A 24098-nucleotide genomic window follows, 5' to 3' on the forward strand; every position below is an offset into this window, starting at 1 on the left:
AGGCTGTTGTAGCTCTAGAGAACAGTGTCAGAAAAGGTTGCCATTCGAAAGCTGACCACCAGGCTTCGTGCCTCCTGATTGATTTTTTTTTTCCTCATTGCCATCTGCTGCTGTAGAAATGCCTGGAAGTGAGCTATTTTGCTTGCGGTGTCCGAAATCTGGGTACGGTGCTCGCCGATCTAAAATGTCTCGTCGTAATTGAATGGAGCGGGGCACACGTGAGCAAGTGCTTCTCTCATGCATTAGAAGGCCTGTTTGATTTTTAAAAATTTTTCTTCACTTCATATGCTCCATATTTTTACCGCAACCGTGTCTGAAGCGTTCGTTGTATAAGTGACACGCTTTGAATAATGTTCGTGGTATGTGGACGCAGTTTCAATGGGTAGCATTGGAAATCATAAGTGCACGAAATATGGTTGTTATAGCCGATGGATTGTATATCTGAATCGTTATAAGTGGGTTTGCTACCATATACAGTGAAACTAGGTGATATGAATCTCGGGGGACCACCAAAAATATTCGTATCATCCGAAATTCGTATCACCAGAAAGCATGGAAAATTAGCATGCGACAAAAGAAAGCTGGCATACATCTTCATTTATTGTTTTTCAGGGCCGCAGCAACATGAGGAACAACCCTCAATGATTGTCAGTTAAGTTTTTAGATGTCGGCAATCATACCAGCACTTGTAAATATACGGCCCGTACGCGCATATTTTATTAATGAACCAGGTGCGTTCTGACCCATGACAGCAGTAGCCCCTTCCAAATCTTAGTATGCTTTTTGCATGACACCGGAGGTACTGCAGTGAAAGTAACGAAAGAAGCGCTTTGACGCGATGGATCAAGGCCACAAATTACAGAACCATGGTCCTGTGTTATGTTTTTTATCCCAGAGGTGGTTAAGAACGATTTTTGGGAGATTTACGGCCGTGCCCGCACAAGTGTGGCCTCAACGGTCACGCATGTTGACGTTGTGGAGCCTGACTCCTTCGCCAAGACCGTGCTCGCCTTCTTCGGGCCTCGTCCACCTTTCAGGATGTCTTATGCACTAGGCAGGCACATGTAAACGCAGTACAAGACAGCAGCCCGGTTGACACGTTAGGAAAAAAAATTGGCCGCGTATCTGCGTGTTTCGCTGCAAATGTCGTCTAAAGACGATAGAAAGGCGCTGCGTGAGATATGGAACGCTATCTGGCATTACGCGGGGGAAACATGAGTGTTGTGTTGCGGGCTGTAGTCCCGGCGCAGCAAAGGCGAAGACCGGCGGTGATCAACAGACCCGCAGGGACGCCAGCCAGCCCAAACACGCGGTTTGGCGCGAAGCGCTGAAGCAGAAGAAACGTCCGCACTCAACGAGTACTCTCACACACGCTTTTATTGACACGTCGCCTGGTTAAAGCACGAATGCCAAAGCGGGCGCCCCATGGCATTCGTACAGAACCGAAACCGAAACACAACAATGAGCTCGTGCAGAGGGTACGGAAAAAGTCAAGTTTAACGCGCAGTTGCATTTTTCAGCGCAGCTTAAGAAACTAGGGTCTTTAGAGTTACGTTTGTATGCATTTTCTATTAAAGGAACACACCCCTAATACTTACCTAGTGATGTTGCGCCTCAGATATGCGTAATGTTTGATTTTTGATCGACAATCTACACAAGTATGAATCTAGTCAGCCGTTCAAGATGGCTGGCCCTTGGGCAAGTGGTTCAACTTTGGCCGAGTGGCTGAATCCAGTGACGTGCGACAAACAGAAAGACAGACAGACAGACCAAAATTTCTGCGTTTAAGTATCCCAAGGAAAGACTATCGTCTTTAAAAAAGCATGCCTCTAATGCCCTCTGTAATCTAAACGCGAAGGCACACGGAGCACATAAAAGCCTCAATGACCTGTGCAGACAATCTCGGAGGCTGTGACGCGTCTCTGAAGGTTTATTCTGACCTAACAAAAGTGTTTTTCTTACACCGTGATTTTGACAATTTTGGCGGTGTGGCGCTCATGCCCACGCTTGCGTTCCCGCGCCCGCACATGCTTGGCGCGTCTTCCGTGACAGCGCGGACAGCACCTCGTCGTACCTAGGCGGTAGTGTACGTTCGTATCAATTGTCGCCGGGTGAAAATTGGTTTGCAACAACCGTACTCCATTACATTGCAGGCCAATGGGCCTTGGCGGGAACCAACGAAAAATTCGTATCACACCGAAATTCGTATGAACTGTGATCGTGTCACCGAGGTTTCCGGTGTGTTTGTGGTGCACCCACACACACACACACCACACACACACACAATATATATATATATAATATATATATTGTATATATATATATATATATATATATAGCCTCGATGCTCACCGGAGCCGAAGACTACCGCGGGTTCAGGCTTAGCGAGCCACAGGGCCGCGTCTACCGTTGCCTGCTTATTTAGCGCACCGCTCCGCGCGTGCTCAGCTAGCAAAGGCGTTGAGCGCCGCGCGGCATAAACACAGTGTTCGAGATAACATACAAACACTTTATTTGCCTTCGGCGGCAACCCACCAACACACACACAGTACACATCCGCTCCCGGGGCACGGGGAAGCAAAGGGCTTCCACGCGGACATACACCAGGGGAACCGCCAGCACGTCGCAGCTGGCAATGGCGAGCTTTGACACGCCGCTCGGGAAAATGTCCCCGTGGCTATGCTGCGCACTCTCGCGATGACCACTGGCCTGGTCGCGGGAGTTAGGGCAATCTCCGTACGCATGGGCCTCCGGCAAGTGCGGCTCGGCGTGGTACGACCGCGCACGAGCACTAGGCACCGCTCTTTGGCTTCACGTACGAACCGGAGCTAACACTGAGGTAAACGCCTGCAAGGATGCCGAGGCACCCAGGCAGGCTACAGTCCAGCGATTCCCAAAGGGGACGTTGGACCGGAAAGAAATACGTGCTTACCCAGCGGCGTCCGAGGAGAGAGAGAGTTCGTCCCGGCGTGCACGCGCGTCCGTCACGCTCCCAGACCGGCTCCCAGACCGCGTGCAGCGCCACCACGAAAGCCGGCGCGTAGCATAAGATGGCGCCACTTGCTGTCGCGGGAGAACGGGAGAGGGAAAGGATTCGCGGAACGGCGAAATGCCCGCGCAGTGGCTTCGGGCGCGCCTCGAATCCCCACATCCTCCTCTCCTTAAATTACCCTACACCGGTCTGCAAAGGCAGCCGGTCGTCGCCCATGCACGCAAAGGCGTCATGCAATGAGCAACAGCTAACCTCAGCCCAGGCCCACAACTGCTGCTAATTCCTCTACAAATACAAAAGGAAAAAAAAATAATAATGACACAATACCCTTGAAATACACTATACTATACAATATGGTGCTACGGAAGGGGGTAAAAGAAATTAAGACGAGTGTTTGTGATGCTTACACGGGAGAGCGTCCACGGCGCGGAGGGGAGGCGGCGCGTAATGTTGTTGGCCAGAGTGCGAGGCAAGAGGCCTGTTTGATGTCCGCATGCCCGGAACGGGCTCACCTTCGGCTCGTCGATCTAGTCGACGACAGACCCGCGAGTCCGACGAACGCCGCCTCGGTGGTGGTTCGGAGGTCCCGAATTCCCGGCTGGATGACCAAAGACCTCGCTGGGACAGTGAGGTCTGCTGTAATCCTAACGCCAAACCAAATTGGTTGCAAGGCGTCCCGGCATCGGCAGAGAGCCGGCGCAGCTGCCACATCAGCTAGCCGGCGCAGCTGCCACATCAGCTAGCCTCGCGCAGCAGCCGTGAGGCAGACGGCAGCATGGCTTCTCGCACGCGACGGCCGAGACAAGGACACAGCCGGGCGGTCCGCCTGACGTCAGCAAGTTCCCGAACACCTCCAGGGTCCACGGCGATATAGGGTGAAGGTGGTTTCCTATGGTGTCGTCACCACGCCGCACACTTCCAGGGCACGCACAGATCCACCACGCACGTACACACACACACACACACGCACACACAGCTCCGAAGACGGGCTTCTCCCAGCGCGCCACGCGATGGAAGGCGCGTAGCGTCCTTTGTACCTCTCCCCCGCATAAGCACCAGTATTGACGACCCCTTCCGCAGGCAAAAGAAAAAAACACGGCGAAAAAGTAAACACAACAACATTACACTCCATATGCGAAAAAAATACGAGAAACACATCAGGTATAAAATGAACACTCAAACAAAAAAAAATAGCAGCAAACTGGGCGGGGCCCACTTCTTTGCGAGCACAGGCCGTAAAGAAGTTAGGCAACTGAGGCTAGATAGCAATGTGAGGGCCTTCGGTTGCGGAAATAAGTCCGCCATCCGGTGCGAAATCACTAAGGTGACCACTTCCTCAGATTATACCGGTGCGTGGTCCGAATGCAGTCCGCCGTCCCGGGTGTGCCCTGTTGCTTGCGCGCAGTGCCACTGGGCGCTGGCGGGAGCTCGTCAGACCTCGCGCAAGCAAAGGCTTCAGGTCTGCGATGTGGGCACGGCTGAGTTTTCCCGAAAGGGGATCTTTCAGCAAGTACGCGAGCGGAGTCCAAGCTTTCTCCACTCGGTACGGACCAAGCCACTTAGGAGCGAGCGAGGCTGAGAACCCCTTGCTCGCGTCGCTAAGAGCGTGGTTGCGCTTCGGGACAAGATCACCTACCTTAAATGAAAGATTTTCCGGTCATACTGGGCCTTCTGCGCAGCCCTGGCCGATGCCAAACTCTGCCTTGCTCTACTGAGAGCTCGACAAAGCCTGTCCCAAAGCTTTGATGCGTAAGCAGAACAGTCTGCTGGTGCTTCCTCGTCTCCGAGCTGGCATTGCATGACACTGGTCACCGGATTTGCCAACACCCTTCCGAAGTTGAGGAAAGCAGGAGAGAGAGCGACTCTCGGAGGTTCAGATTGCGAACGCGAGCTCACTCAAATGGTCTGCCCAGTCTTTTTGACTTTCGGCAAAGGCCGCCAACATCGGTTTGAGCGTACGATTGGTTCGCTCCGTCAAATTGGACTGGGGATGGTAGGGCGAAGTGGTGCAGTGATTAATTCCTAGGGAACGGCACGTATCACCAAACACCCGAGCGGTGAAATACGACGCGTTGTCGGTAATCAGTCTTTCCGGAAAGCCGAACCGACAAAACACTTCCTGCAGCCTCTCAAGCACCGCTCGCGCTGTCACCTTCCGAAGCGGAAACAATTCCACCCACTTCGAAAAATGATCCACGACTACCATCAGATGTATGAACCCCTGCTTGCTTCTGTGGAACAGCCCCATTAGATCGCAGGTGGCTACTTGCCACGGACGCTCACTGACAATCGGTTTCATCAGGCCGGGCGGCTTGCCACCCCTTGATTTCACCGCTTGACAGACATGACAGGAACGGCAATAGCGGAAAATGTCACGCTTCATGCCAAGCCAGGTCACAGTCTTGCTCAGTTTTGCAAAAACTTTGGAGCTACTCAGGTGACCGGCCATGGGTTCGTCGTGAGAGGATCGCAACAGTGCGGCTCTCAGACTTTTGGGCATAACCACCTTAAACGGGTCCACGGACTCCTCATCGGTGGCTATGTATTTCAGCAGGAGCCCGTCATGGTCCAGCAAGTATGTATCCGCGCGGGACCCAGCGACACACGCCGGTTCCCGTCCCCCTGCGCCCGCCGCACTACCAGCAGCGTCACGGCGCTCCGTCTCTCTGAGACCGTCGCTCAACTCGCGACAAAACGGATGATCTTGCTGGGCCTTGCCTGCTGAAAGCGATTCCCATTCTTCCAAAGGGGAGCCTGGCATCGTTTTTTACTCAGGACTGCAGCCATCGCTGCCGCTTGCGTCGGCGTCATGGGTTCGCTTACGTGTTGCTCACCCTCTTGCCCGTGTCGCGGCGCGCTGCTTGCCTGGCTCGCGGAAAGGTTCGCTCGTCGGCGCACTCACCCTTCTCTCCACTCGGCGGCTCGGCCGCCGTTTCGCCCCCGACGCTTGCTTGCGCAAAGGCACCGCTAGCGGTTGTCGCACCAGAATCCAGGCTCCCGGTAGACACTGGGGCACGAGATAGCGCGTCAGCTACCACGTTAGTGCTTCCCCTTCCGATACTGCACTGAAAAGTCATAATGCTGTATTAGGAGAGCCCAGCGCGCCAGCCTGCCCGCAGGCCTCACGGAGCCGCATCAGCCAGCTTAGCGCGCTGTGATCTGTTGCACCACGAACTTCGTCCCATCCAGGTAGACATCAAACTTCCCGCAGTGCAAACACGATGGCGAGACACTCCCTTTCGGTCACGGAAATAATTCTTCTCCGCGGGTATCAACGAGCGGCTGGCAAAGGCCACGGCCGCAACACGCCATCGTATTCCTGTAGGAGAACTGCTCCTAATCCCAGATCGCTCGCATCAGTCTGGACCACGAACGGTCTGGTCAGGTCGGGGAGCTTGAGCTGCGCTGTCTCCGCAATTGCGCTAGACAGACGGCAAAACGCCTCTTGCTGCTCAGATCCCCATCGCCACTCAGCGCACTTACCCAAGAGCTTGGTCAAGGGCGCCTGCACTCGAGCACAGGACGGAATGAACGACCGGTAAAAGTTGGCCATTCCAAGAAAGCGGCGCAGGCCGCGCACGTCCTTGGGCACGGGGAAATCGAGGATTGCTCGAAGTTTCTCCCTGTCGGGCTCAATGGAGCCTTCGCCCAGCGTAAACCCAAGTAACTGAACTCGAGTCTGCGCTAAATTGGGCTTTCGCGGGATTTAACGTCGTCCCGGCAGCCCTCACCCTCCCGAGCACATCGGCAACATGGGCCAAATGCTCTTTGAAGGTTTGTGAATAAATCACGATGTCGTCGAGGTAGCACATGCAGTATGACCACTTTGCTTCCCCGAGGACGCGGTCCATGAGTCTCTGAAAAGTCGCAGGAGCATTGCAAAGACCAAAGGGCATACGAGTGAACTCAAACAACCCTCTGTGGGAGGTGAACGCGGTCTTGCACCGGTCACGCTCATCCATTCAGACCTGTAGGTAACCTTTGGAGGCATCTAACGTGGTGAAGTACCGCGCAGTGCCGAGGTTTCCTACGATGGAGCTAATTGTGGGGAGCGGATAGGCATCCTTACGAGTCACTCCGTTCAGACGGCGGTAGTCTACGCACAGGCGATGACTGCCATCTTTCTTAGGCACCAACACAATTGGAGACGCCCAGGCGCTGGACGAACGGCGAACAATGCCAGCTGAAAGCATATCGTCCAGCAAGCCGTCGATAACCTGCCTCTTGGCCAGGCTGACGGGCCTGGGGTTACACTTCAAAGGAAGCGCGTCGCCAGTTTCGATCGCGTGGCTCACCAACTCAATAAAGACCGGCTGATCGGTGAAGAGCTCGTCGTACTCGCGTAACAGTGCCGACAAACGAGCCTTCTGTGTATCATCCAAATGAGTCGCACAGGCGGTCAAAGGATGCGGAGCCTCTGCGTGTCGTGCCGCTCGATCCCGATGGGGATTTTGAGCCGACGAGCGCATAGCGCAGGGGCCTGCCCCCGAACTTTGCACGCGACACGGTTCCGACGCCTCTACTGCACAGGCAGTTGTATACGCCGGCGGGCTGATGAACGGCTTGAGCTGGGAAAAAGGTCCGTCGCGATAGCCACCATTCGCGACGTCCACAACGATACCGGTTTTTAGGAGGAAGTCCCGACCGAGAATCACAGGGACACTGAGCCCTGGAAGATGAACGAAACGCGTGCGTCTCCTTCGATCTCCCCATGTGACAGTCAACCTTGCGGCGCCAGCCGACTGGGCCACGCCTTTCGCGAGGGTGAATGTCGTGCGGCTGTCCCGCAAGCGCACCGAGTGCTTCCGCAAGTGGGACAAAACCTGTTCGCCAAACAACGAAGCGCTCGCGCCCGGTGTCTAGCAACGCCGAAAATTCGCGGCCGGCAATAATGACCGAAATAAACGGCGCGTGCGCACCAGCAAGACTGCTTGCCCGGTACGCAGAGGGGAGAAGCAAGGGTTCGGCCGCTCGTGCCTTCACGAACGACCCGCGCCCCCGTTCCCTGCCTCACAGGAGGCCTAGATACGGGACACTCCCTCGCTATGTGCCCTCGCTCGCAGGCAGCGGAAGCAGCGCAATCCGTCCCGGGAAAGGGAAGATGCGCCGTCGCGGCCCCGCTCCCGCGGAGCAGCAGCCTCTAGCGGCAGGGGTCGGTTCGCCTGTTGATCAAAGGATCTGTTATGACGAGCGCCACCCTACCGATGCGCTGGGTCGGATAGCGTCCCTGCTCGCGCGCGTCGAGTTGCGGTGCAGCACAGGCTGCTGCGCGCCTCGCGTACGCGTAGGGATCTAAAGCGCGATCGCTCAGCTCCCAACTGTGCCCGCTTCTAGCGGGAGCCGCAAAGGCAGCTCCGGCAGGCTGTTGCCGTTGGGGAAAGGGTACGGCCCCTCCCCATGCGCAGCGTGGTTCAAGGGCCTCGCTGGCTGGCGGTGGCGGGCGATAGGCGCGCGCGGCGAGAATGTCGCCTTGAATGCGCTTCGCCTCAGCGGCCAATCCCTCTAGATCCCGGAAGCGACTGCCGCGCAGGTACGCCGAAAAGGTCGGATGCGCCTGCCTAATCACCCGTTCGACGCGTTCCTCGTTCGAAGCTCTGGGCTCAGCGATAGAGATAGAGAAAAGGTCTTCCATCGCGCGTACGTACTCCTGAAGCGACTCATCAGGAGCTTGCGTGCGGAGCTCGAGCTCGCACCGCATCCTACTCGTAGTCAGCGGGTAAGAATTCGCGCAGGAAAGCCGCGCGGAACTCATCAAGGGTTGCTGCTCGGTGGCCTGAAAGCCGATACCACCTAGCCGCCGTGTCAGTCAGTGCAGCTGGGACGACGCGTCCGAGCACCTCCTGATCATCCAAACCCAATGCTCTCTGATAGCGTGACAGAGAGTCAAGGTAATCTCGGGCGCTGAGCAGATCACCGTATCCGCTGTAAGTGGGCACAGGCAACATAACAGCGGGGTGAGCGCGTTTTGGAACAGCCGAAAGCGTTTGTACAGCTCCCGAGAGCGCTTGGATCATTTGGGCGGCATTTTGCAGCAGCGTCTGTGCACCCGCTTCAAAGGAAGTTGTGGGAGCATGCGCGGCGCGATGGAGCGATGGGGAACTGTCTCCAAGCTCGATAAGCGGCGCGGTTTCAAAAGGGATACCGGCCGGCGTCGCGCCACTCTCGGGGAGCGCCTGTCGTTGTTCACAGCCGCCGCTTGGGGCAGCCTCTCGTGAAATGGCTAAGCCGCTTGCGGCTAGCGGTACAGACGCATGCTCGAAGTGAGCTTGGCTGCTTGCTTGCATAGCAGCCAGCGGGCAAAAGTCGGTGACGGCTGAGGCCGCGTTTCCAACCTGCGCTCCGTAAGCTCCGTTGGGAGCCGATTGGGAGCGATGCGACATGGAACTGCCGTGCATTCCAAAGGGAGCAGTAGCGGTCCACTTTGCCCGTGTGCACTGTTCGGGTTGGGCAATGGCCCCGTTCCCACAACACGCTACATCTCCACTGGGAGCTGGTACATAGCGCCTCGCATCATCCCCACTGGGGGTTGTGACAGGGGAGGGTGCTGGATTCTGCCCGAAGGGGGCACTGGCCCTGTTCTCGAGCAAAGCGGTATCTGCTAAAAACGACAGCGGACAAAACTCACGCCTAGCAGACATAACGCGGGTAACACGGCGAGCCTGATTCGCAAAGGCGTGCTGACTCGGCTAAGTCTAATCAAAGGCTTAATGAGCCTTTGATACCGTGTTGGGCGCCAGTGTGGTAGCCTCGATGCTCACCGGAGCCGAAGACTACTGCGGGTTCAGGCTTATCGAGCCACAGGGCCGCGTCTACCGTTGCCTGCTTACGTTTAGCGCACCGCTCCGCGCGCGCTCAGCTAGCAAAGGCGTTGAGCGCCGCGCGGCATAAACACAGTGTTCGAGATAACATACACACAAACACTTTATTTGCCTTCGGCGGCACCCCAACACACACACAGTACACGTCCACTCCCGGGGCACGGGGAAGCAAAGGGCTTCCCACGCGGACGATACACCAAGGGGAACTGCCAGCACGTCGCAGCTGGCAATGGCGAGCTTTGACACGCCGCTCGGGAAAAGGTCCCTCGCGGCTATGCTGTGCACTCTCGCGATGACCACTGGGCCTGGTCGCGGGAGTTAGGGCAATCTCCGTACGCGTGGGCCTCCGGCAAGTGCGGCTCGGCGTGGTACGACCGCGCACGAGCACTAGGCACCGCTCTTTGGCTTCACGTACAAACCGGAGCTAACACTGAGGTAAACACGCCTGCAAGGATGCCGAGGCACCCAGGCAGGCTACAGTCCAGCGATTCCCAAAGGGGACGTTGGACCGGAAAGAAATATGTGCTTACCCAGCGGCGTCCGAGGAGAGAGAGAGTTCGTCCCGGCGTGTACGCGCGTCCGTCGCGCTGAATTTCGCGGCTCCCAGACCGCGTGCAGCGCCATCACGAAAGCCGGCGCGTAGCGCAAGATGGCGCCACTTGCCGTCGCGGGAGAACGGGAGAGGGAAAGAATTCACGGAACGGCGAAATGCCCGCGCAGTGGCTTCGGGCGCGCCTCGAATCCCCACTATATATATATATATATATATATATATATGCTATATGGTATCACTGAAATGGATTTATTTTTAAATCAGCACCGCTTGCCCATCGTCGGAGCACCCCTTAACCACCATCGGAGCTGTTATATTCGTCAGAAGAAGCAGCACTGTCTTCTGAAGACAAGTGTCTTCCATGCCATCCAGCGAGTTGCCATCACGACGAGGCCCATTCTTCCATCGTTGAGTGCACGTTTCACGGCATCGGTCAGGCAACTGCGAAACTCATTGAAGACCAGCAGGCTGCGAGGACACAGTACTGCACCTGGCTGTCATTTCCAGACCACTTGTATTCATTCAAGCATCATGGCATGTAACCTTTTTGTTCACGCAAACGACAACGCCGGGTGGGAGCGCATCCTTCATCGTCTTCACCTTCTTTTGAAAATGATGAAGGGTGGCAGCTTACTGCTATCTGCTGTGCAAGCCAGCATGACTGTGAAGCACAAGTGCTCGTTGCCAGTGGACAAGAGCTTGACATCCTTGGCCCCGCACTCCGTGATCGTGATCGACGAAGGCATGTCAAACCGCACGGCGGTTTCATCAGCGTTGCTAATTTGCCCCATCATGTAGTTATTCTCCTCCTGAAGCCGGATCACGAAGTGCTGGAAGTTCACAAGCTTGTCCTCGAACTCCTCCGGCAATTTTGACAGATGGATGTGTGCCGGCGGAGAGAAAATCCTTTGCATCTCATGAATCAACGCACCCAGGAGTTTGGTGCATCGAACTCTTCTGTTGAGAGCCCTGCTTCTCGAGGAAGCTCCACGGTATTCACGGTCACTGGCAGCGAGTGCGCACGAACCTCCCGCACGAAGTCCACAAGCGTATCTTCAAGCTGCGGATGAACCTCACTGGGCCCTTGAAATGACATTTTCCGCTGGTTGCACTGCTGCAGCTTGCCTTTCTGTGCTCTTCAATAACGTATGCTTTTTTCTGAAACGCCAAAGTGGCGCTGAGTGGCCATGTTGCCATCTGCTTCGGTGAACTCAACAACATTTAGCTTAAATGCAGCTAAGAACTGTCTGCTCGTGCCGCTACTCATCTTCAATGAATGAAAAAAAAAATGAATACAAAAAAACGCCAGGCCTGCGCTGAAACTGCAGCACAGTCACAGCGAAAGCAGAAAGAGCGGCGTTTCTAGAGCCCGCTGTAAGATCTCTTGGGGCTACAATACAAGTACACTAGAAAGGTACCCACTACGCCATAAATCACAATTTTTGTGAAGTTGGGAAGCACCTACTAAGCCATTATTCGTCAATCTGCGGAGAAGCGAGGCACCAGCTACACGTCTGTAAGGCATTATGTGTACTTTGTTGAAGCAACGACTGATGACAATGAAGAATTATGGCTCAGCCCTTTGTAATGGGTTGGAAGCTTTAAACGGCCCACCAGTTATGTAATTTGCATTGGGTGATGCCTGGTCGCTATTTCCCTCTCCCGTCATGCTGTATAACATACGTTGACGTGGGAGAGAGACGGGAGGGGGGGGGCGAAGAACTTTACTGAGACCCCGAGGAAATGGATCATGCGCTTATGGGCTTCCTTGGCAACCAATACAAGTGCACTCGCGAGGAACCCACTATGCTATAAATCATTGTAATTTTACTGAGACCCCGAGGAAATGGATCATGGGCTTATGGGCTTCCTTGGCAACCAATTAAGGTGCACTTGCGAGGAACCCACTACGCTCTAAATCATTGTAATTTTACTGAGACCCCGAGGAAATGCATCATGCGCTTATGGGCTTCCTTGGCAACCAATACAAGTGCACTTGCGAGGAACCCACTACGCTATAAATCATTGTAATTTTACTGAGACCCCCAGGAAATGGATCATGCGCTTATGGGCTTCCTTGGCAACCAATACAAGTGCACTTGCGAGGAACCCACTATGCTATAAATTATTGTAATTTTTGAGAATTAGGGCAGCAGGCACTGTGCCATTTTTCGTCATTCTACGGAGAGCCATGGTACCTGCTAAACGCATGTAAGGCATTATGCGCACTTTGTTGATGCTGTGCCTGATGACGGTGAAGAATTATGGCAGAGCCCTTGGTAATGGGTGGGAAGTATTCAACAACCTACTCGTTGCGCAATTCGCATTGTGTGACGCTTGGTACTTATTTTACTCTTCTACCACGCTATATTGCACATGCTTATGTGGTTCCTTTCCGACATGAAGCCTGTATAGGACCTTTTTGCAAAGCAGCTTCAAGCACCGGCATGGCTCAGAGGTTGAATACTGGGCTCCCACGCAGAGGGCCCAGGTTCGAACCTCGTTCCATCCTGGAATTTTTTATTATTTCGTTTTTTTTCTTATTTCGAGCGATACTGGTTACGGACACCGGCGGCGGCAGCGGCGGCGGCGGACAACTACGGCGCCAAAAGCGGCCGGTGAAAAGATCTCGTAACAGCTTTCGCTGTAAAAAATCAACGCAGCGTTGATTGGAGCGGAAAAACTCGGGAACAGATCGGGAGCACAGCACGAACACACAAAACAAACAGGGAGACTAAATAAATATGCCTGCTATCGGATTTGGACGTGGATATGAGCAAGTGTGGCTTTTGACATACATGCACGCCTCATGTTGCCAGACAGCTACTCACTATCAGCTGAACACTGCTATATAAGACGAGGGGTGACTTTAGCTTGTTGTTTTAATGAAAGCATCTCGTCTTATATTCCATTTTATACTGTATGTATGCATGTGGAGTGATACTGACAGTGTTAAGATTATGAGATACGAAATTATCTCCTGGACTGTGCAGCTGGGGTGAGCAGGGCGGTGGCCACAACCACCCGGGACCAAGGGACGCAGACGGGAGCACGGCCGCCCGTACTGGTGCGCCGACTGCTGGGCAGAGCACGAGCACGGCGGTTCACGCGCCTCTCTCTGCGACGACAGCAGCAGCAGCAACATCCGCAGGGGCGGAAGCAGGAACGGTCGCCGGCAAAACCCGCCGGAGCGGTAGGACGATCGGGCGAAGCTCCGGGCTCGTCTCCTCCAGTTGCCGAGGATTGGCAGCGCTGGCAGAGCTGTTGCGTGGCATCCATGCTGATGGTGCCAGTGGAAGGCAACAGCACGCCTTCTGGAGGGGAACCGAACCAATCACCGTCCTTGTCCATCAGGAGTGAGTAGTTTTCCATTTCCTATTTCATTTTTATTTCTGTAAAAAACATTCAGGGCCCATCGGGCAAGGGCTGTGTTTTTTGGCAGAATGTAACATTGATTCCATTTGAGTTTGCATTTGATGTACTATGTACATCAAATATGTAAGAATCTATGTACTATGTACTATGTAAGAATCTTGGTGAGCAGGGAATAGCGGTGATGCTGTGGGAAAGGCCATTCCAGTGTTTTGCTGCCCTGGAAAGAAATAAAGAATAAGATATTTCAGTATAGGCAAGTAGTGACTGAGAGTGGACGACCAGTGTGATGAGATAAGCGAGTTGCATGGACAATCTGATTTAGCGCAAGATTGAAAAACATGTAGAGCCGTGGCAAACAAGGCGGACTGCCACCTTGTCGGAAACTATGTCGTGTTTATTCTGTCCAACAAAGTGTGCGCATGGCATGTGCTGGATGTGATGAGGGTGGTAGAGACGAAAAAAAAAAGAGAAGGTGAGAGCTCTACGTTGTGTGGACGTGTCCAGGAAAGCCTGGACCGCCTGGTTGCTGGTCCTCACAAATATTCGTCACGGGGCTCCTGTCGGACATGTCGAACGTGGAGTTGTTTATGGCAGGGATGGGGTACACTGTCACCATGCTGCTACAAGCTTATAGAAGAGAAACAGAGATTTAATGCGAGTAGCTGTGGCTGTGTTACACCAATGAAAACATTGCGTTATGAGCAGTTGTCGACATACACTGTAACACCGATTGAAGACAGTGTGTATGCACTGAATATAATTGGAGTTGATGTTGAAAATTTCGTGTGGAAGACAACGAAAGATGTTAGAGGATATAACACGAACACTGTCAGCAGGGCTAGTCGAGCAAGTTTGTGGATACTCATGTTGGAAATTCAGTGCAGGAGCTAATAAAAATGGTCAAACCTGGTAACAATTTTGTCAAGTCCACCTAAAAAATATCCTCATTACATGCAGTATTTATTGCACGCATACCCTGCGCTATCTGCAAAAAAGTTTTGGGATCGAGTCTCCGTGCAGGAAATGCAATCGTGATGATAGCCCAGCGAGAAGCCTCTGTCAGTTGTGATGACCCGTTTTCATTTGCCTTGTCACCACATAACACGTGAAAAATGGTAGATTATAAATGCACTTTACACTATTGTCATTGTGCACCTGTTCAATCTGGGTGAACAGGCAGCTTAGGCAGATTATTATTTTGCCAAAGGTGACTGTGATGCTATCTTTAGTGCGATCTCGTCACTACCGGCCACACATTAGCAAATTTTTCATACTGAGTAACACTGGAAAAACCATTGCAAGGAGCATATCGTATAGTCTTTCATAGCTGTGAATGTAAAAGCATCAACCAGTGCAACATAAAAATTAATGCTTTACAGTAAAAGCTCGTTAATTCGGATTTCACGGGACCGGAAAAAATGTCCGAATTAACCGAATGCCGAATTAACGAATGAACAGGAAAAACATTAAAATCAAGTTGGCGAAGCATACCTTTATTTGCTGAAGTATTTTGTAATGGTCGTCTGCGTTTTCACGCAGATTCCGGCTTACATTACAATTTTTCTTAACTTTTCCAAATGGCCAACAGCACGCAAACTGTTGGAAGTGCTCAGGCAAACGCCCTCTAATATCAAAAGCGCCTCCGAGACTTCCCGTGAGGTGCGATGAGGTCACGACATCATTAATAATTTCTTGATCGGGCAGGAGACCAGTCGTTGCGACACAATCATCAATCGCGATGTAGTCCTGAAGGGTCATATCTGTGGGAAGGACAGCATTGAAGGTCGGGCAGTCACCGTCGGTGGACTCGGCTGACACCTCGTCGATGCCACCGTCGGCTACTGCCGCATACTCGGACCTCACATGTAAACACGGTCACAATGGGAAAAAAGAACTCCGCAAGAAGAGACGGTGCCGACACAACACAAGGGAAAATGGCGTCGGAGGCGCAGTGGAGCTAGAAAAGAAAGAAGACGCCGACGTTCGGTGACGCTGCGATCGCCCCCACTAGTTGATGACGATGGCGATGTGACTCAAGTTTCGGTTTCGCCCCAGTGGTGCCGGCGCTGCTTTATTACACATTTGTGTAGCGGCAGCCGTCAGAATTTGTCTGAATTAAGCGGTGCGGAGCCCAATTCTGACGAATTAACGAAGGTTTGGTCCCATAGATTAACATGCACTTCGGCCGGGACCAATAGAGCCGTCCGAATTATCCGAATTTCCAAATTAACGGGTGTCGAATTAACGAGCTTTTACTGTATCTGTGTTAGTAGCACCTCAAGATAACCAATTCATAATCTAAATTATTCTGCTTATTTGAAACTTGTGAAGCTGAGAAGAAGAATGTTTGGTGCACCACCACCAACAGCAGATACAGTTAAGCTTCGTTATCACGAAATTGAAGGCACGCCGCGATTTGCTCGTTATAACCAATATTTCGTTACAACCGCAGCAGGCGTTTAGTGCAAATATTATGCAGTGTACTTAGCCAAAACAAATAGCGGGCGAAATAGCATATCGCAGGCAGGCGTGCCGCAACCGTGCACACTGTGTGCACCGACTGTGTGCCGTGTGCAGTGAGAGGAATGCTGGAATGACTTTGCGAGCGCAGCAGCGTGCGCATGGCGCACTGTCCAGCTTTATGCGCATTGCTGGAGGATGCTGGTGGGAGTTTTGAACTGCTAAATACAGTTGTCACGTTGCACACTGTAGTGACATTGGCACGAAATTTCATTTCCGAACAAAACTTGTTCGTTATATCCCGTTACAGGCAAATTTTACCTCGTTAAGGCGATGTTTTCAGTACATTGGTTTCTATGGCGACTTTCAAGGGGCATTACGATTTGCTCGTTATATCCAATATTTTGTGATAACCCATCTCGTTTTAACTTTATTCCTAAATGGCTGTGGTTACAATGGCTGTGCCAACCCTATCACCATCTCCTGCACTGATGCAACACCCAGCAAAACAAACTACACAATGCTTAAAAATTAGTTTGAAGCGCACCGAAGACACGGATCAAAGGCAGTGGACAGAACAGTACTTACAGGATAGGACAGTGCTTACTCGCGCTGTCCTGTCAAGTTCCTTTGTCAGGGTTTCGGTGCACCTCAAACTAATTTTTAAACATGAACATCTACCAGGTGGCCCAACTTGCCATCTCTTTGAAACTACACAATGGCTGACACTGTGAACCATGGTGTTCTTTGGAACTGTGAGTTTATGACTGTACCCATTGCATGGATCACTACCACCATAACAAAAAAATTGAAGCAGCTTCACTGACCTAACGTCGCGAGGGCTGGTTAAATAACGGAGCTGCTGGCATCACAATGCAAGGCGTGGTCTGCCTCGTTACAAGCAAGGTCATACATATTTTCCTCCTGCTCTCCCAACCAAATGCCTTTCACAAAGTCTTCCTTTGTCTCTTTCTTTTTATCTCTCTTTTTTTTCTTTTTTTTTCTCCCTCTCTTTCTTTCTCTGTTTTTCTCCCTGTTGCACATGCACTTTTGCTGTGTACTTCATTTTTAATGCACCGATGGTGAGTAGTGGGGCTTGTCCTATTTCTGTGGCACATACCCACTAGGAAACTGTGAATGATGGACCCTCTGGAATTCATCTTGACTTTAAACAGCTCTGCTGTTAAGTTGCCATCAATCACAGTTTCATCTGCAGCAGATGCGGCGCGCGGCACCCAGTTGTTTTGTTTCGACTCTGGGTGTGTAGGCCGTGTACGTGCCTTTAGAACTGTGTGTGTGTGTGTATGCAGCTTATGATTGCATTGTTGGTGACCACAGTTTCATCTGTAGCAGAAGTGACACTCTGTAGCTTCGTTTTAACACGGTGCAAAGAGCATGCAATGTCACAAAGCTGAAACATGGCAGAAGCTGTTGAAGGTGAAGAGCGTCTCAGCGATGGTCCGCATGCTGGCATAAAACTCGCTTGCTAACTCACGATGGATGATCAGTCTGTTGCCAGCCATTTTGCCAGTGAAAAAATTATCGTCACATGCACATGGTGGTCGGTGGTGGCTGTACGTGATGAGGGAGGTGTGCAGCGCACATTTCGGATAAATTAAGACAGGGAGGTCTTGCGCCACACTTGCACAGTGGATGAAGTCGTGAATGACCAAAATTGCAGTTTTTACTCTGCTCTTAAGTGCAAATAAGGACAGGATTTGCGTATTCATCCAAAAAATGAGAGAGTATTGATGTAATGCACACTTGTTTGTTGTTTCCTGGACTCTTTTGATAATTGGGCATTCATTTATTCCGGCATTTTTCTGCTCCTGTGAAAGCCGAATCAGTGAGCTTTTACTGTTAAAGTGAATCAGCTGCTTGTGACTAAGTTGGCAATGGGCCTGTGGTGCGTGCAGGTCATGAATCAAGCTCCCAACTGCTGGATGCCATTCGTCCATGCTCCGTCGAGCTTCTCCGCCTGACAGAGAAGGAAATCGTTCGGTGGCAGCATCGGCGAGAGCCGGAGGGTCGCCGGAGGTGGAGTCTGCGGGATCTGGACAAGCCCGGCCAGAGTGTTGCTGCCCCGGACATGTCCGAACCCAAGAAGCAACGCCGGAAACGTGGTCTTTCGACGGACAGCAGTGCCAGTTCACAACGAAGTGCTTCGGCTGGCAGAAGACGTGCTGCCCCTGTGAACTCTGTGTTGCCTCGCTCTGAGCGATTTACAAATCTGGAAGCCCGCTCAGTGGAGCCAGCTCACCGGACTCGTCGTGTTTCTTACAGCTCTGCGTCGGAGGACGGCCAGATGTTGAACAAACATGCAAATTCCAGGACTGGGAAAGCCAGCAAAAGAGTTAAAGTGGCAGCTGAATCTTCCACCAGTGACCGGACATTAAGAGAGAGGGAGGCGGGTGAGAAAGCTGATAAGGGTCAGGCTGGGGAAGCTGTGACAGACGCTGGAAATGATGCAGAGTCTCCAGCCTTCTCTGCGGCTGTGGCTACTGCCGACCTCGGCACGGAGCTTAGTGTACCGCCTGTTGAGAAACGTGTTTCACATTCACGAAGAGAAAGAAAGCTGTCGTCAAAGCGTCACCTTGCAGTTGAAGTAATTGAATCTGTACCCAATTCTGACGCGTCATCATCATCATTGTCACCAACGTCACACCTTGTAAACAGGTCCAGTGATCCCGAAGGGAGTACCAGCAGGCCATCTATCATCTGTCGGATCCGGATCCAAGGAAAACACGGAGTAATCTCTACCACCAGCACTCGGCCTCGTGTGGTTGGCTTTGTCAGTCCCGACAGGTCGACAACAGAAAGCCGTGTTGCGGATCTCGGTAGCCCTCCAACGTTTGGTGCTAGTGAATCGTCGAGCAGCACCGTTGTTGAAACCCAGATGTCAGATGGGTCTGTGCCTGCTGCCACACCTTTGAGCTCTGAGGTGACAAATCTCAGTGAGTCGTTGAAGGTCAAGGTTTCTAAGAGGAATCAATCAAGCTCTGCAACACCTGAAGCAACAGAAACACGGTTAAAAAGTCCTGAACGAGCTTACTCATCAACAGAACCTCTTGCCACGCACTTGAGCCCCGAGGTGGTAGATCCTGTCGAAGTGTTGAAGCGTAAGGTTTCTAAACAAAGTAGGTCAAGCATTGTGACTCCCGAAGCATCTGTTGTGCATTTTGAAAGCTCTGAAGCAACCCATATGTCAGATGCTTCATCACTTGCCACGCCTTCAAACTCTGAAATGGCAGACTCGGGTGTTGCATTGAGGCGGCCCAAGAGGTTGAGGAAGGGCCAATCAAGCTCTGTGACACCTGAAGCACCTGTCACGCAGTCGGAAAGCTCTGAAGTTGTCCGTGCGGTGGACTCTTTGGAGTCTGCTGCCTCACCTTCAACCTCAGAGTTGGCAGATCCTGGTGCTACTTTGAGGACGAAGTCGTCTAGAAAGGGCAAGTTGAGTGACATGACCCCTGAAGCACCTGCCGTACAGTTAGAAGGCTCCAAATCGGCTCCCGTGTCAGGTGCTTCAACATCTCTTGCCACACATTTGAGCTCTGAGTTGGCGGATTCTGGCGCAGCTCTGAGGCGCCCCAGGAAGAGCAAGACGAGCACCGTGACACCTGAAGCACCTGAAGCATCTGCTGTGCATTTGGAAAGTGCTGAAGCCTCTTGTGCATCGGATGCCACAACACCCCTAGCCACACCTCTCAGCACCGAGGTGGTCGACTCTGGTGGGGCTGGGCAGCCCAAGAGTTCTTGGAAGAGCAAGTTAAGAACTGCAGCATCTGACACACGTGATGTGCATTTAGAAAGCTGCAAAGCAGGTAACGTGCCAAGCACTCATGAGTCGGACCCTACAACTCTAAGCTCCGAGGTGACAGATCATAGTGCGTCATTGAAGGTCAAAATTTCTAGGAGGAGCAAGTTAAGCATCACAAAACCTGAAACACCTGCTGCACATCTGGAAAGCTCTGAAGCAGCCCACATGCCAAATGCTCCTAACCCTGTTGCCACACCTTTGAGGTCTGACACAGAAGATTCTGGTGTGGTGTTGAGGCCTAAGAGAACTAGGAAAAGCAAATATGGCAACGTCACAACTGAAGCACCTGGAACACATTTGGAAAGCTCTCAAGTAGTCCATGCGCCAGATGCTCCACCATCTTTTGCTGCACCCTCGAGCGCTGAGGTGGTAGATTCTGGTACAGTGTTGAGGTCTAAGAGATCCAGGAAGAGCAAGTCAAACATCACGACACCTGAGACACCTTTGGAAAGCTCTCAAGCAATCCCAACGCCAGACGTTGCAACATCTGCCGTACCCTTGAGCTCCAAGGTGGCAGATTCTGGTGCACTATTAAGGCCTAAGAGTTCTAGGAAGAGCAAGTCAAACATGGTGACATCTGAAGCACCTGAAACACAGTTGGAAAGTTCCAAACCTATGTTGAGCGATGCACCTCCTACAGCGGTAGAGCCAAAGGTCCCTGAAGCTGCTACATGTAGCTTGCCAAGCAGGAGAAACGTTCGGTCAGCTAGTGATGTTGGGCCTAAAAGAACCAGGCGAGCCTCTACCTCCAGTCCTTGTAAACCAACTGAATTCCCTGAACCCTTCACTAGTGGTCCTGCCAGCATTGGGGACATGCATGACCACCAGCTGGTGCCCCTGATGGGTGCCCAGGACGCAGCCCTAGGAACATCACAATCAAGCGGGGATGTCGATGCTATTCAGGAGCCTGAAAATGTGATGCCAGTCTCGCAGCGGGGCCGACGTAGAAGAATTGTGTCATTGTGCTCCAGTTCGGACAGCCAAGATGCAACAAACATACCATCAGACGACAGCACAGCACATTCTGAAAATGCAGTGCAAGCAACTACCAGGCATACAAGACGCCAAGCAGCAAGCTCTAAACTATCATTGAGAGATGTTAGTGCCACACGTTCAAGCAGCGCAGAGTCAGTCACAAGTACTAGTAGTTGTGAGGTGTTGTCGGGTGGGCTTACTGAGATGAGTTTACCTAAACAGGAAATTTTGAGCAAACAGGCTAGTGGGGTGGAAGAACCAAGCAGCTCGAAAGTAGTTGTAAGGCGCATGCGTTCCAGAGGGAATAGTTCCAGCGCATCATTGAGCCATAGCACTGAAAGCACGAATGCCATGGCACCGGGTACCACTTCTACTGTGCAGGGAGGGGCTAAAACTGCGCCATCTAAAGAAGCGAAAAGTCGCAGCTCATCGAGAATCTCTGCTAACAAGTTGGCTCTTAGAAGGAAGGTTCGTGAAGAAGACAACAATGAAGGCAAGCCCGGTGCTCCTGAACAACAAAATGATAACTGCCTTGTTGCTGACACTTCAGGCAGCCGCTCACCAGTCTTTGATGTTGGTGTTGCCTCTACAGCCACCACTGGCACGGTAACCTCCAATGTTTCACCATTTGATAGCGCTTCCTGCAGCACAGGTGCAAGCTTTGCCAAGCTTGTCAGCAACCGCACCACGACTAGGCTAGTAAGTTCGGGCTTACAGGTGACGAGTAGCAGCACGCCCAACGATGGGATTCCCAAACCTGGTGCCCCTGAAGCAGTCGGCCCTCACGAACGCCCAGTGTCTAGCGCACCTAGGTTGGGCACACCGTCAAGCAAGCGGGAAGTGGGAGGTCTGCCGATACGTTCGAGCAAACCGCGAAAGAAAGCAGCCCTTCCCGAAGCTCCCGACCCTCGAATACAGGAACTGCTCGTCACCTATGAGAGGCTTACTATCACAACGCCTAGTGAGCTGTCGGGTGATGACAGTGTTGGCAGCAAGCAGCCTGACGTGGCACAGCCATCCCCATCGTTTAACTTGCCTGAAGCAGCAGGAAGTGGCAACCCACCACAAACATCTCCATCAAGCAGTGGGACTGATTCTGTTCAGAAAGAAGGCTCCCAAAGATGTGAGAGTCACAGAGCGCCTGAAGCAGAGCACCTTAAAGGACTCTCAGATAGCAGCAACCTTGTTGATACAAAAGAATCTGACAGTTCTAAGTCGGGTGCATCATCCAGTACGCGTGGAGCAGCTGAGGCCAGTGGTTTGATGAAAGGTGCTGCTAAAGGAATGGAAAACAGCCCTGAATCTGTCCAGAACCTGAACCTGTCCCAAACTGTGCAGTTAGTGAGCCAGATGTGACAGACTCTGACAGACCGTCTAGCAGTGTGAATACTGCAAACAAAGACTTTGTTGCCACCGGGGGGTTGGAAACTTCCTTACTGCACCCCAAACAGCGCCAGTGTGATGATACAGCTTCTGACGTCCTCCCTGTAAGTAGTGACATTCCTATTTCTGAGGTAACCATGGCCGAACCAAACATCGAGCTTGAAGCACCTGAAGAAGCAAATGCGAGCTCAGCTGTTAGTAGTGAACTTGCAGCTGCAAATGCTTCGACAAATGCCAACTTTGATGCAGGTTTAAATGGACCCGTACCTGTTGGATCTGTGCAAGGAAACAGCTCTGTTATTTCTGTCAGCGAAGCAGAAATTTCTGAACCAATTGCTAAGCCTGGCGTTTCTGATGTGGCTCGCATCGATGCCCCTGCAGATGAATTGCTGTTGAGCTCCAGCAGCAAGAAGTTGCTGAGAACCAGTCAGCCCAGCCCATCGAGCATATCTAGTAAAGCAAGAAGAGAACCTCCTACTTCACCTGTGGGCAATGGTTTTGACAACTCAAGCTCCAGCTCCATTAATACAGCTGTTGAGCACAGCAGATTTCATGTTACAAGTCCCATCGAACAGAGTTCCTCTGAGATATTGGACAGCCACCAGGCTCTTCAGGAGTGCCCTGCTGCCGATCTTGTGACGGAGTTAAACTGGTCCATAGAGTCGGGCCAGAAAGCAACCGAAGGCTGCACTGAGAAAGCTACTGATGCGGCTGGAACACCAGAACCGGTTCCCATTCCTTGTGGGCAGAAGGGAAATAAACTCTCAGTAGCATCAAGTGATGATGTTCAACTAGAGGCTGAGTCATCATCCCATATATGTGCTGACAGCGAGCAGGCTGCAGCCGACCAGGAAAGTGCCGCTGACTCCACGAATTCGGCGGAGGTGTCATCTGCCGATGACGACTTCATATGCCTCAGCCCTGTGGTGATGAAGACTGGATCCTACTTGATGAGGTTAGGGACGACTCCATAGAGCTGTTTCCATCATCTGAAGGGAGCATTGCAGCAGAAGCAATGAAAGCTGCGGTGATGATACAAATGTTGACAACAGCGTATTGGCCTCTGAGGTGAACTGTGTTGATGTTGATGTTTGCAAGAAGGAGACTGGGGACAACATTGGTGATATTGGCAAAACAGGCAAAGACATCGTTGGTGCCAGTAGTGAAAAAAGTGTTCGTGACGATGGGTCTTGGGTGGATCCTGTCCAGCACAGTGGCAGAGAAAGTAGCAGCAAAAAAAGCATCGCAAGGGTTTGCACAGAAAGCTGTACTGGCAACAACTGTGACGCCAACTGTGGAAGCTGTGATGGAATGTGAAAAGTGTTGATGGTGCCTCTAGTGTCACTGGTGATAACTGTGTTGTAGACAGTGGTGGTGAAAGTTGTTCAGAGGCTGCAAGCAGTATGGAAACACTTCGAAATTTCTAGCGAAACCCTAGCAAATAATAGCTGTGAGGAAATTCTTCGCAACTTTGGCAGTGACAGTAGTATGATAGATGTTGGCAGTGAAAGTTTCTTGGACCCCACTGGTAGTGATAAATGTATGGAGGAGATGGCCAAGGAAGATTGTGCCAACATTACTTCTGCAGATCTTGTTCAGGACTTTGGCAGTGAAAATTGTGTTGGTGACATCGGAAGCGAAGGTGTAGAATTCATTGCAAGTGAAAACTTTATCGAAGATATTGGCTCTGAAGAAAGCATGGAGCTGTTAGCGGGACTGACT

The 24098-nt window shown here is 52.1% G+C and overlaps 1 protein-coding gene across 1 annotated transcript in view; it reads left to right on the forward strand.

Annotated features, from left to right (window-relative positions):
- The window catches only part of LOC125758844 (nuclear pore complex protein DDB_G0274915-like), a 26912-nt gene extending 4563 nt beyond the window's left edge, over positions 1 to 22349 (forward strand). The window contains exons 4-7 of the mRNA XM_049416505.1: positions 13357 to 13719; positions 18115 to 20719; positions 20810 to 20933; positions 21375 to 22349. Coding sequence (XP_049272462.1) covers positions 13357 to 13719; positions 18115 to 20719; positions 20810 to 20933; positions 21375 to 22349 — 4067 coding nt within the window. The remainder of the gene's footprint in view (positions 1 to 13356; positions 13720 to 18114; positions 20720 to 20809; positions 20934 to 21374) is intronic.
- Positions 22350 to 24098: the final 1749 nt, after the last annotated feature.

The sequence above is a fragment of the Rhipicephalus sanguineus genome, chromosome 6, assembly GCF_013339695.2.
Source record: "Rhipicephalus sanguineus isolate Rsan-2018 chromosome 6, BIME_Rsan_1.4, whole genome shotgun sequence".
Taxonomy (NCBI): Eukaryota; Metazoa; Arthropoda; class Arachnida; order Ixodida; family Ixodidae; genus Rhipicephalus; species Rhipicephalus sanguineus.